The sequence below is a fragment of the Apium graveolens genome, chromosome 8 (assembly GCF_009905375.1).
Source record: "Apium graveolens cultivar Ventura chromosome 8, ASM990537v1, whole genome shotgun sequence".
Taxonomy (NCBI): domain Eukaryota; kingdom Viridiplantae; phylum Streptophyta; class Magnoliopsida; order Apiales; family Apiaceae; genus Apium; species Apium graveolens.
In genome coordinates, this window is record NC_133654.1 from 25,386,462 (window position 1) to 25,398,634 (window position 12,173).

Below are 12,173 nucleotides of genomic sequence, written 5' to 3' on the forward strand. Positions count from 1 at the left end.
GAATTGAGAATCTGTAAGATAAAAGTTACGTAAATAGGCTACGAGGGAAGTGGCAAAACTAATATTTTGCACAATATTATGGAGAATTATTATATAAAAGAAGTGCAAATCTTTTAGTATAAACTCGATGAAATCGGGGTAGGAATCGTTGGCCGGAAATGAGCAATCAGAAATGTACGATTTTCTTGCAGGGCAGGGCTGAATCCTGCAGGCAGGCAGGCAGGCCGATCTCCGGAAGTTGGTGTATAAATAAATTTTAGTCTTTTGGTTGATCCAGAGAAGTTGATGAATAAATTTTTTAGAAGTCCGAACAATAAGAAAATTATATTGTTTTTAGGCCATAAACGTTTACAATTCTGGTTTTGCAACTGTGTTGTCATGCTTTTCCCCCGTTAATCATGTTAAACTATCAGTAATGCTATAATCTAATCACGCAGAATCGATTGTCAACCTTTTTAAGATCAATATCCCCACGTTATTAACAAGCATATATGTAGTGTACTTAACAGTAGTAAGATACTCTGTATAATGTAAATAAACTACTGTATGCTCGTATAATCTGTCTGTCCGTCGTCTAATCTAGCTATGCATATTCGTATTTCAAAGTTAGTATACGTATAATCTGTCTGTCCGTCGTCTAATCTAGCTATGCATATTCGTATTTCAAAGTTATACATGTGCTGCAGCCTATATAAACAAGCTGGAGCAGGCTCTGCTTATTATTACCGGGATACATCATACATTAAGAGTCTAACATTTCGGTCTTTGCTGAAGTAGATAGAGTACAATGGTGATGTTACAGGAACGGTTGCAGCGAGCAAAGGCATATTTGGGAGTGATAATGATACAGTTTGGTTTTGCAGGTCAAGGTATACTAGCAAAGACTGCTCTCAACCAAGGGATGAACCACTTCACTTTCTCTGTTTTCCGAAATGGCATTGCTGCTATTGTTTTTGCTCCTTTCGCTATCTTTCACGAAAGGTTAATTCATCAAAAATCTCTACATTCATATACATGTATGTTTATTATTTACGTGTTTGTTGAATGTTTACGTATTCCCTTGTTCTGCATTGTAAGTTGCAATTGGCACCGAGTATATAATGCCTAAGGTTATAACTTGCAGGGCGCTTGAGGAAAAGTGATTAGTAACTAGTTGATTCTTCCAGTATAATTTACCATTGGAAATGAATGTTTTTGTACACTGCAAATTAAATGTTTCGAAACTGATAGGTCGTTACATATATATGAATTGCTTTGCAGAAAAGTTAGGCCAAGCATGACCATCTCTATCTTCTTCAAGATTTTCATGATGGGCTTGTTGGAGTATGTACTTAATCTCTTTGACATGCAAGTAGTCTTACAATTAAATTTAAAAAACACGAGGATGGGGTCTAATCGAAACTAACGAACATTTGCAGACCTGTTATTGACCAGAACTTGTACTATGCGGGGATGCAGTACACAACAGCAACTTTTGCTATAGCACTCAGCAACATTGTTCCTGCTCTCATCTTTATCATGGCTTGGATCTCTGGGTATGTAATATACATTCCTTACCAATTTGTTTGAATGCATATACCCATTATGTTGACATTGATGATAATATTATGGAACCGTAATTTGTAGGCTTGAAAAAGTGAAGTTGAAGAGCAGACATAGCCAGGGGAAGATTGTAGGGACAATAGTTACAGTTGGCGGAGCGATGGTAATGACACTATTTAAAGGACCTCCGATTGGATTGCCCTGGACCAAGCAACCAAGCTTTCATCATTCTTCTTCAGCTATTACTTCTCCATATCCACATGATTCTGTAAAGGGCGCTCTGATGATATCAGCCGGTTGTATATGCTGGGCCAGTTTTACCATTTTACAAGTAATTCATTAGGCCTACCTGTGCATATATCATTTTATTTCTACTGCCTTATCAAGAAACATTGAGTGCATTCGGGTTAAATAAAGAGAGAGCAATAAAAATGTTTTGCTAATTATGTGCATGTGTGCGTGGATGGTTTGCCTTCTATATTGAAATGAAGAATAAAATTGGGGCACCAACTAGCTGGAAGTAATACGCACACACAAAAACTGATCTTTGCTGATTAAGGATGACAAATAATAGAGTTCTATTGCCTGTTCTGCGTGCAGGCAATCACACTAAAAGAATATCCTGCTGAGCTCTCGTTGACGGCTTTGATTTGTGGCATGGGTTCCTTGCAAGGCGCAATTTTAACACTTGTTGTTGAAAGGGGAAATTTTGCAATTTGGTCCGTACACTGGGACATGAAATTCATTACCGCCCTTTATAGTGTAAGAATTATCATATTACTGATTCATGTGAAAACAAATTTTAAGTTAGAATAAATTATTTTACACTCTTAAAAAAGAAGAGTGCAGGACAATATGACACTATGCATAGTTCTGCACTTTTTTAGAGTGCAGAGTGCATAACAGTTGTTATCATAGTAAAAATTGTTCTCCTTAGAGCGCTATCTTATTTATAAACTACAGATAATCCTATTTATAAACAACATATGATGGTTGTTATTTCAGGGAGTAATATGTTCTGGAGTAGCTTATTATGTATCAGGAGTAATAATGCAGGAGAGAGGTCCTGTTTTTGTGACTGCCTTTAATCCCCTGGGCATGGTTCTTGTTGCGATTCTCAGTTCTTTCATTTTATCGGAGCAACTGGATTTAGGAAGGTACAAGTCTCTTTATATTACTTCAATCAATATCATATGCATTTCACTGAAGTTGTCTTCAAATGATACTTTAAGTTTGTTTTCATCAACCCAAACTCTCTATATGTAGTACGATATACTTTCCGAGATCAGGTAAGAAAATAACGAGGTAGAAAATTCATGTTTGTGTTCAGTGGTAGGAAATTCATATCTGTGAACATTATTTTGCAGCGTCGTAGGAGCTATAGTCATTGTTACGGGATTGTATCTAGTGATATGGGGTAAGAGCAAGGATGAAACTTCATGTAAGATTATCGACAAAGATGAAGAGGCTGCTGCCACCAATGATTTGGAAATGACAACCAAGGATGATGGCATCAGTACTGTCCCAGGAGGAAAGTTACCTAGTAATGACAGCACTGTTTAACTACAATTATGATTACCAGAGTTTTTTTGTACTCAGATTCTCTGTTAGCTATTTATGCATTCCGTCTGCCGTCAAATTATAATTTTGTATTACTGAAGAATGCGGAGATGCTGTATTTGATTGGCAACTTCTAAGATATTTAAAAGTACTCCTAATTTAGAAAAAAGATCCCAAGTTTCATTTAATTTGGTTATTGCTTAAATTTGATTCTCACACAAATTTAGACAGAGTTTAAATTTAACTATGGACGCAAACCAGACTTTTGAATAACTACTATGTTAGGTAAAGATCACTAGCTCATTTTAGAACTCGCAGACTGATCAATAATTTAACTTTCCTTCCAGAATTACTAATTCAAGTTTATGTCACTTTATTAACTGATATATGTGGGCTAGGTTAATTTGATGATTAAACAACATATAATTACTCACTAGTCAACATGACAATCTTTTCAAGAAGAAGATTTGTGGTTCTTAATCTGCTTACCTGGATATATATTTTACACATACTCACGCACTAGTATTATCAAAGTTAGTAATGAAAATTGTCAGTTCTATATAAATTATTCTCTATCTATGTATATTTGCTGTTATTATATACTAAATATTAGAACACTGCTAGATACCTCGAATCTGTTCCCAAAACCTTTCCTCAATGACGTGTCATGAGGATTCCATCTTATTATGGAGGAAGTTGCCAACAACTTACACATTAGTATTTGGGAACCGTTTCGGGGACTCTAACATTTCTCTAAATTCTACGTGTAAGTTAAAATACAAACTATTTAGGGAAATACATGAGTAAACTACAAGCTCTAGCAAGATCATGTGAGCTATGATTCAGATTGCATATTCTAAAACAAATGGATGTAAATCAGGCATCTCTTTAATTAGCAGCCACTAATGATCAATATTGCTAATTAATTATACAGAATCATTTTCAGTCCAGTGGAACTTCCAACTGCAAGGTGTAATTTTCTACTCCTCAGGCTCTTTTGCTGAGTGACTTTCTTATCATTTTCAACGTATTATAATTGATTAATTAAACAAATGAGTGGCAGAATGGTAATGATCAATTACTAATAAGTTGATTAAAAACAACTGAGTTGCTAAAACATTTGGTTTCTGTGTGTCCGATCTTGTGCGCAGCTGCCTAACGTTTGTCTAATAAGAATCTCCTATTCTGTGTGCATCTGCCTAATGTTTGTCTAGCTATTCAGAGTCTATTGCTAACTTGTTTCACTATGTTACGAGAAAGATAGATAACACGTACTGCAACATTTCATTCATGCGGAACTGACCCAAACCTCTATGATATGTTGTGTAAAATATAAAATACATGGACCCGTAATTTTGCTCATCTGATATCTTAAGATGTTACCGTCCATAATATACGTGGACGCATGCACAATAAAAAAAATTATTTTGCTTTAGGTATTCGATTCACAGCCAACGCATATGGAAACGAGGTTTTTTAACCTAACAAGTGCTGTAAACGAACCGATGCCAATCTGACATAAAACTGACACATAAAGTTATAGGCATTCTAGAACTGACGTCAAGCACCGGAAAACGCAGCATTTGCCTTTATCTCCAGAAAGAGAAGTGTTTGAATATATAAGTTAAGGTTAGGTAATAAAGTCATGATTTGGGTCGAAATGAGTTAGAAACAAATGATTCTCAAAGTTCGTCTGTAATTAATTTTTCTGCTAAACAAAATTGGCACCGTCAGTGACTTGAGATAATTAACCAGTAATCTAGCAATCTGTTTTTTTTCACAACTCAAAGTGCTCTTCGTCGATCAACTATAAGCCGACAACTGGCACATAAAGCAAAAACTAACAATGTCTAAACTAGCAATGAGCTGGAGAGAACTCAATGAGAAAGTTTATATTTCGGTCTTGGACAAAAACTAATGCAATGAATTCAAACCAGGCCCCTCCGCCCTATATGCCTCAGTCTAACCGAGAAAGTTAAGGTTGTCATGTCGATAGAAAGCCACATGGAATTGCTTCGGCTTTTAAGTTAATATACTGTGTGTTGATACTTGATAACTTGAACCTCTCCCAAGTCTAAATTATGCTCATAAGGTGCCGTTTGAATCATGAGATTACAACATAAAATCTCCTTTCTCATTCGCATCAGGCTAAGTTAAAATCACATGATCCAAACGGCCTCTTCATTTATCTTGACTTGCCAGTACTCTCTGAGTCTCGGTATACAGAAAAAGACAGCTAATAAAAAACTTAACTTGCACACAACTGGTGCATGTACTTGGCATGATTATATAATTTTTAAGTGCCAGTAAAATATACATCATCGGGCAAGATAAATCTGATGGCAATACAGGCCATAGTATAATTTCCATATAGATTGGAAAATGCCTGGCTAGAAGAAGAAATAACATTGATCTTGTGTACAAAATCCAACAGCGCCTCCACTTGAACATGTTTTCTCAGTGCAGAATTCCTTTATCTTCTATCAAATTGGTCACTATCAATTAACTTAATTGCGGTGATTCAAAAATAACTAAGATTTATTTTCAAAAGATGCACCTATAAAAACGACAGAAGCTTGCCCTTTCAGTTACGTGCCTCAGATATAAACCTTGTTTAATCAGCATAAATCCCTAGCCTTAGTAAGCTCACTGGGAAAAACATGAGTAAAATTCCAACGAAAGCGTCGTGTTTGGAGATGTACAACACAGCGAAGCCATATCTGGGTGTAATATTGTTGCAATTTGGGTATGCTGGGATGCCTATCATCGCAAAGTCTGCTATAAACCAAGGAATGAACATTTACACTTACACTGTTTATCGCAATGCTATTGCTGCTCTCATTTTCGCTCCTTTTGCTGTCTTCTTAGAAAGGTCTTCATCTCTTTTTTAAAAATCTTTAGCAGTACCCATGCATGTACAAGTCTGTGCATGTGAAAATTTCCTTTTTTTTCTTTGATACGATTTGAACTAATATGATTTTAATTACGATTAAACAGAAAAGTAAGGCCAGGAATGACAGCCTCTATATTCTGGAAGATACTGCTGATGGGACTATTGGAGTACATGCCTCGGCTTTTGATCAGTTTTTATATGCATGTTCAATTATAATCTCTTTGGTTTTTAACTTATTATCTTGCATGGACAGGCCTGTACTGGACCAGAACTTATATTATACAGGGATGAAGTATACGAGTGCAACTTTTACATCAGCTATGTGCAATATTCTTCCTGCAATAACCTTTGTTATGGCTTGGATACTTAGGTATATAGATATACAGTTTCAACATCAAACACTTTTGTTTCTAAGCTAAGATCCTCCAGTGCTAAATTAATTAATTACTAGAAGTCAAAATACCAGATTCATGTGTATTTTAGCATGTACTTGTTATACGTTCGTGCTTTCTTGGGGATCCATACTAGAAATTAGGAATACTGATTTACACATGTATGTGTTGATAGGCTTGAGAAAGTGAATATTAAGAGACTTCACAGCCAAGCGAAGGTACTAGGCACACTAGTGACAGTAGGGGGAGCTATGATAATGACAGTGGTCAGTGGACCTGCCATTGGATTGCCGTGGAGTAAGCATGATCAATCTACAACAGAAGCTGATGCCACAGATCCACAACAAGACTCAATAAAGGGCGCCCTAATGATCACAGCAGGTTGCCTTTGCTGGGCTTGTTTTATCATCCTCCAAGTAAGAAATAGATTAGTATCAAATAATCATCTGAAGAACACTTTGATAATTGAGAAAAATCATGATTTATGAACATCCTTTTAACGCAGCTATTACAAGTAATTACCTGACATTGTTTGCTATGTATGAATTATATGACAGGCAATAACTTTGAAATCCTACCCTGCTGAACTTTCCTTAACAGCCTTATTATGTATGATGGGTACGATACAAGGGATCATATTGACCATTGTTGTTGAAAAGGACAATATGGCAATCTGGGCCATACACTGGGATACCAAATTTCAAGCTGCACTCTATGGTGTAAGACTTCTATTTCTTAGTCTGTACTAGCATACATCCCAGATTCAAAACTTTCTACCACTATCTGATTTGAGATCATGCAGAACTAAACATAGTCTTGGCCATTTTTTCCTTGTGTCTTAAATCCAGGATAATAATAATAGTCTTTTATATTACAAGTTATATGACTAGATTACAAGTTTTCTAAGAGGGAGAACAATTTGAACCTGGAAATGTAAAAAAGAAATACAGCAAAATTTACCAAATTAATGAAGATTGAAAAAATAGTTCATACAAACTATCTCAGCTACTTATATTCCTGTCAAATCTTTCGACATTGTAATTCGTACTAATTATGAAAAAGGGGGGTCAATCCCAAAAGTTTACATCATAGATTTCAGTCCCAAATAAATATAAGACAAGGCCCAGTATTCATACCAGATTAGAACCACAAAAGTTTACATCATAGATTTCAATCCCAATAAAGTGTATTCATAAAAAAATGTAAGATTACATTTCTGATATCAACTCCCAAATCTTGATATTCGAATGCAGGGTATAGTCTGTGCAGGAGCTGGTTACTATATCTCTGGAGTGATAATGAGACAGAGAGGACCTGTTTTTGTCACATCTTTCGGCCCATTAAGCATGGTTATTGTTGCAATTCTGGGACCTTTTATGCTATCGGAACAATTGGTCCTAGGAAGGTATAAAACGTGTTTTCTGTAAATCTTGCTGGCCATCTCATATGACAATACATGTAATAACTCAGCTGAGTAAATTTTTGCATTATAATCTCCGTTTCAGAGCTATTGGAGCGATTGTCATAGTCATTGGCCTATACTTGGTTCTATGGGGTAAGAGCAAGGATCAGTGTTCATTGGAGTCTGACAGCGAATTGCTGCCTGTCGATCAAGTAAAGGCTAACGCAAATATTGATGCAAAAATTCCTGTTCATGATCATGTTTCGTCAAAAGTAGCTGCTTCCTGTGAAGCAGTATAAAGAAGCTAAAGAGAAGGAAAGAATTTAAAAAGATCATTCAAGACTAGTTCTTTACGAAGAAGACCTGTATATTCTAGCGTCTCTCTCTCTCTCTCTCTCTCTGTCATGTATTAGGCTTGCTTGTTTTTTCATAAGTCTTATCCGGAAATCTCACTGCATTTTACTATAAATTTTGGCACTTAAATGTGAAATGTGATGGTATCTCAGAAATGTAATATATTATATGAATGCTTTACTGTATCCCAGGACCTTATAACAGACATTGATCTGGTGCACAATACTAAATTGCGGTCTTGTTAAAAGCAGTTTAACTTTGTGAGCAATGGATTCTTGCTACTACTCGTTAGTTTGCAAAAAATTTAAATAAAAGCCAAATAAACAATTTCTTTAATCTGAGGAGTGTACGAAAGGTATGTGTCTGTTTCACCCTGCTAAAAACGGTTCTACGAGTTGGAAATGTTTGGCTGATGTACATAACAGAAAACATAATTAGACATGGAAGCACGCACACAATTGATGATTAAATTGAACTAGGCAGGTAATCAGGTCAGGAGCTGTTTACAAAGACGGGAGTTAGAAACGTATGATTATCTTTTGTGGTTGTCTTGATTTTCAAATGCCAATGACACACCTGTTAGGTTTGCCTCTGGAAAGGGAAGTGATTCAGTACGATGAAGTTAAATTAGTGGTGGAAACTAATTAACATTTTTACACTTAATATGTATTTAACATTGACTATTAATCGCAAATATTATGAGTCATATAAAGATAGCTCCTGTGGCTTCAGTGATATTGTATTGATTGGTAATCTGTCAATGTCTAACCTGTATCATTATTAACTTCTTTGCTGCAAGCAAGGACCTCGAGTGTTGGTAAATGTTAAACAAAGCTCATGGATAAAAGTTAATTAATTTAATAAAACAGGCACGGAAGTAGTAGCTAAAGAGAACTGTATGAAAATGTTATGATTTTTTTTCTCAAAGGCAAAAGTTATAGAAACGAATTTGAAAGAAAACATAGAAAGATTTGTTTCCGAGATGCACACTATTAAAATGAGAGATGCCCTTCCCTTTAAGCGACTTGCTCCATATAATCTATATAAACCTTGTTTGATTATAAGGAATACCTGTGATGTGATCATTAGTAAACATGAATAGAATTCAATGAGTGCATAACTAACATCTCATCATGAGGCATTAAAATTGTGATAGTCACTACTCACAACTAACATAACGCGAATGCTGATGCTAATATTCCGGTACATGACCATGATCTGCACATTTCGTCAAAAGTAGCTTTCACCTGTATAAAGGAGTTACAAAAGGGAAATATTTCGCAAAGATCAGTCAAAGTCTAGTTCTTTACCAAGAAGGTACGTTCCAGTGTGTTTTCCCGGTTTTCCTAAAATAGTAAGGAATTATTAGGCTATGTGTTTACCAAAAATCATATTAGCTTAACCCTCACTCAAAAATTCATTTATTCATATTTTACAATCTGGATCACTAGATGATGTCTTATTCGGGTTTTAAAATTCGATCACTAGGTGATTCGTTTCTTTTTAAACATAGCGGCCGATCCAATTTTCAAATAACAGATTTTTGATTAGCAGGTGATGATGGTATTAACCGCGAACATATTTTATTTGGGTGATTGAATGATCGAATAACAACAGAGAACCTTTTTCCAATGTAAATGTCAGCCTCTCTTCTGCATTATGAGCCCTATGAGCATTTAACATGCTCTTGGCATGCCTTGTATGGAAAATCTCAGGGACTCTCCATAATTTATGATGCTAAATGTGATAGTATCTCAGTATGCAATGTGTAACTTTTAGAGTAAACACTCATCTAGTGCCTGGTATCATATTACATAACTCAACTTCACCTTTTTTTTTAATTTTCTAAAAAATGATACCATAGTACTCCTATCCCGATTTTCTTAATTTTTCTATGCATTTTTAGATGCACATAAAACATAGTTTCATATATAAAGATCCAGAATACCTTGACAGGATTAATGAAGGACCATATAAACCTACCAAGCTCTCTGTTACAGTTGCAGATCAACCAGCTAAGTCCATACCAAAGGAAAAAGGTGATTACACAGCTGAAAACATCTTATCTATTGCCAAGGATGCAAGGGTAAGAAATTTGTTGCATAGTGCCATTGATAATGTCATGTCAAACAGGGTAATTCATTGCAAGACTACAAAGGAGATATGGGATGCTTTGGAGAAAAGATGCCAAAGAACTGATGCAATCAAGAAGAACAGGAGGACTATACTCACTCAAGAGTATGAGCACTTTGACTCAAAAGTTGATGAGTCATTAACTGACTTATATGACAGGTTTGTCAAACTCTTGAATGATCTGTCATTGGTGGACAAGGAATATGATCTTGAAGATTCAAATCTAAAATTTCTTTTAGCTCTTCCTGAAAATTGGGATTTGAAGTCTACTACCATAAGAGACAATTATGACCTTACTAAAACTACTCTTGATGAAATTAATGGAATGCTCAAGACTTATGAACTTGAGATGGATCAAAGGAGCAAGAGGCATGGAAGAAAGTCAAGGACAGTTGCTCTTAAAGCTGAGGGAGAATCTCCTAAAGTTGTTGCCTCAAAGAGGGGCAAAGGAAAGACTCTCATCATAAAGTCTGATTCAGAGTCATCATATTCTGATGATGATGATTCAGAAACTGAAAGTTTACCTGAAATGGATGCTGATGAAAAGATGATGAAATTGTGTGCTCTTATGGTGAAGGGTATCACAAAGATAACCTATAGGAAATTCAGAAAAGGCAAGAAGTTTTTCAGGAAAAGTGCAAGTTCTGATAAGAAAGGGTTCAGAAAGTCTGAAGGTAAAGGAAAGTCTGACAGAGGAGAAAACTCAAATGTCAAATGCTACAATTGTGGTGAAAGATGCCACATATCTCCTGACTGCAAGAAAGGAAAAAGTGACAAAGGCAAGGCACTTGTCACAAAGAAAAAAAGCTGGACAGACACTTCAGATTTTGAAAATGAGGTGAACTATGCCTTGATGGCAAATGCTGATAGTAGTCCTGAAATTGCTGAATTAAAGGTACCTCAAACAACTTATGCTTTTCATACTGATGATATTACTGAGTTGAGATTATATCTTAAAACCATGTTCATTAGTTATAGAGATCAAATTTTAATATGTGAAAGATTAACATCTGAAAAATCTTGCTTTTAAAAAAAGGAATGATTATTTAGAAAAGAAGTTAGTTTTTCTTCATCAAACTAAGAAAGAAAGAGATGATAATTTGTATGTTAGAGATGAAGTGTTAAAATTGAATGAATCTCTAAAAGCTGACTTAGAAAAGGAAAAAGAGATTATCAGAATTTGGACTAACTCTGGCAGAACAACTCAGAATTTACAAAGTAGTGGAAACTGGAAAGAGGGCTTAGGTTATGGAGATGATAAAAGTGAGAAAGGAACTGAACAAATTGAGCCAATTGTTGTTAAACAGACTGCTAAGCCAAAGGTAAATCCTGTTAAGTTTGTAGCAAAAACTGTAAAGTCATTCTGAAAAGATGAAAGAATCTAGGACAGAAGTAAAAGAAAAGTCAACTTCTGACAAATTAGAACAGGATAAACCAGCTGAAGTAAACATAGGCTTAATGACAAAGAAGCAGCTTAAGCATAAGCTGAAAGAAATTAGAAATGTCAACAAGGTAATGGAAGCTAGGAAAAATAGGAATGGAAAGGAAGGTATGAATAAAGTAATAAATATATGCCTGTTCCTAATGCTCCTAGAAAGAAATGTTATAACTGTGGAAGCTCTAACCATCTTACTTCTTTTTGCAGGAAAAATAAAGATATAAACTCTTTACCTCCTAAATCAGGACTTAAGAGTCAGTCTATTAGGTTTAAGCCACAAAATCCTTGTTTTCATTGTGGTAGTTTATGGCATTCCATTTATACTTGTAAGGAATATCATAGTTTGTACTATGATTATTATCAAATAAAACATTCTTTGAAGAAAGTTAGTATTATTCCTTCTAGTATAAAGTCTGATGCAAAGTCTGATATAAATTCTGATAAACAGCATGTTAGCAT

At 35.3% G+C, this 12,173-nt stretch overlaps 2 protein-coding genes across 2 annotated transcripts; both read left to right on the forward strand.

Annotated features, from left to right (window-relative positions):
- The first annotated feature begins 528 nt into the window (after positions 1-528).
- Positions 529-3,265, forward strand: LOC141678435 (WAT1-related protein At2g39510-like). Its single transcript, XM_074484753.1, has 7 exons — positions 529-981; positions 1,261-1,323; positions 1,419-1,535; positions 1,627-1,873; positions 2,143-2,304; positions 2,548-2,699; positions 2,910-3,265. Exons 1-7 carry the CDS (start codon positions 788-790, stop codon positions 3,103-3,105), a joined length of 1,131 nt encoding a protein of 376 aa, XP_074340854.1. The 5' UTR covers positions 529-787; the 3' UTR covers positions 3,106-3,265.
- A 2,171-nt stretch (positions 3,266-5,436) lies between these two features.
- Positions 5,437-8,348, forward strand: LOC141678115 (WAT1-related protein At2g39510-like). Its single transcript, XM_074484356.1, has 7 exons — positions 5,437-5,974; positions 6,100-6,162; positions 6,249-6,365; positions 6,563-6,803; positions 6,945-7,106; positions 7,641-7,792; positions 7,893-8,348. The coding sequence occupies exons 1-7, from the start codon at positions 5,763-5,765 to the stop codon at positions 8,086-8,088; spliced, it is 1,143 nt and encodes a 380-aa protein (XP_074340457.1). The 5' UTR covers positions 5,437-5,762; the 3' UTR covers positions 8,089-8,348.
- The last annotated feature ends 3,825 nt before the right edge of the window (positions 8,349-12,173 follow it).

Coding starts and splice junctions, on each gene's coding strand:
- LOC141678115 (XM_074484356.1), top strand. CDS start 5,763: ATGAGTAAAATTCCAACGAAAGCGTCGTGTTTGGAGATGTACAACACA. Junction 6,366..6,562: donor GTTATGGCTTGGATACTTAG/GTATATAGATAT, acceptor ATGTGTTGATAG/GCTTGAGAAAGTGAATATTA. Junction 7,107..7,640: donor TTCAAGCTGCACTCTATGGT/GTAAGACTTCTA, acceptor ATTCGAATGCAG/GGTATAGTCTGTGCAGGAGC.
- LOC141678435 (XM_074484753.1), top strand. CDS start 788: ATGGTGATGTTACAGGAACGGTTGCAGCGAGCAAAGGCATATTTGGGA. Junction 1,324..1,418: donor TTCATGATGGGCTTGTTGGA/GTATGTACTTAA, acceptor GAACATTTGCAG/ACCTGTTATTGACCAGAACT. Junction 2,700..2,909: donor GAGCAACTGGATTTAGGAAG/GTACAAGTCTCT, acceptor ATTATTTTGCAG/CGTCGTAGGAGCTATAGTCA.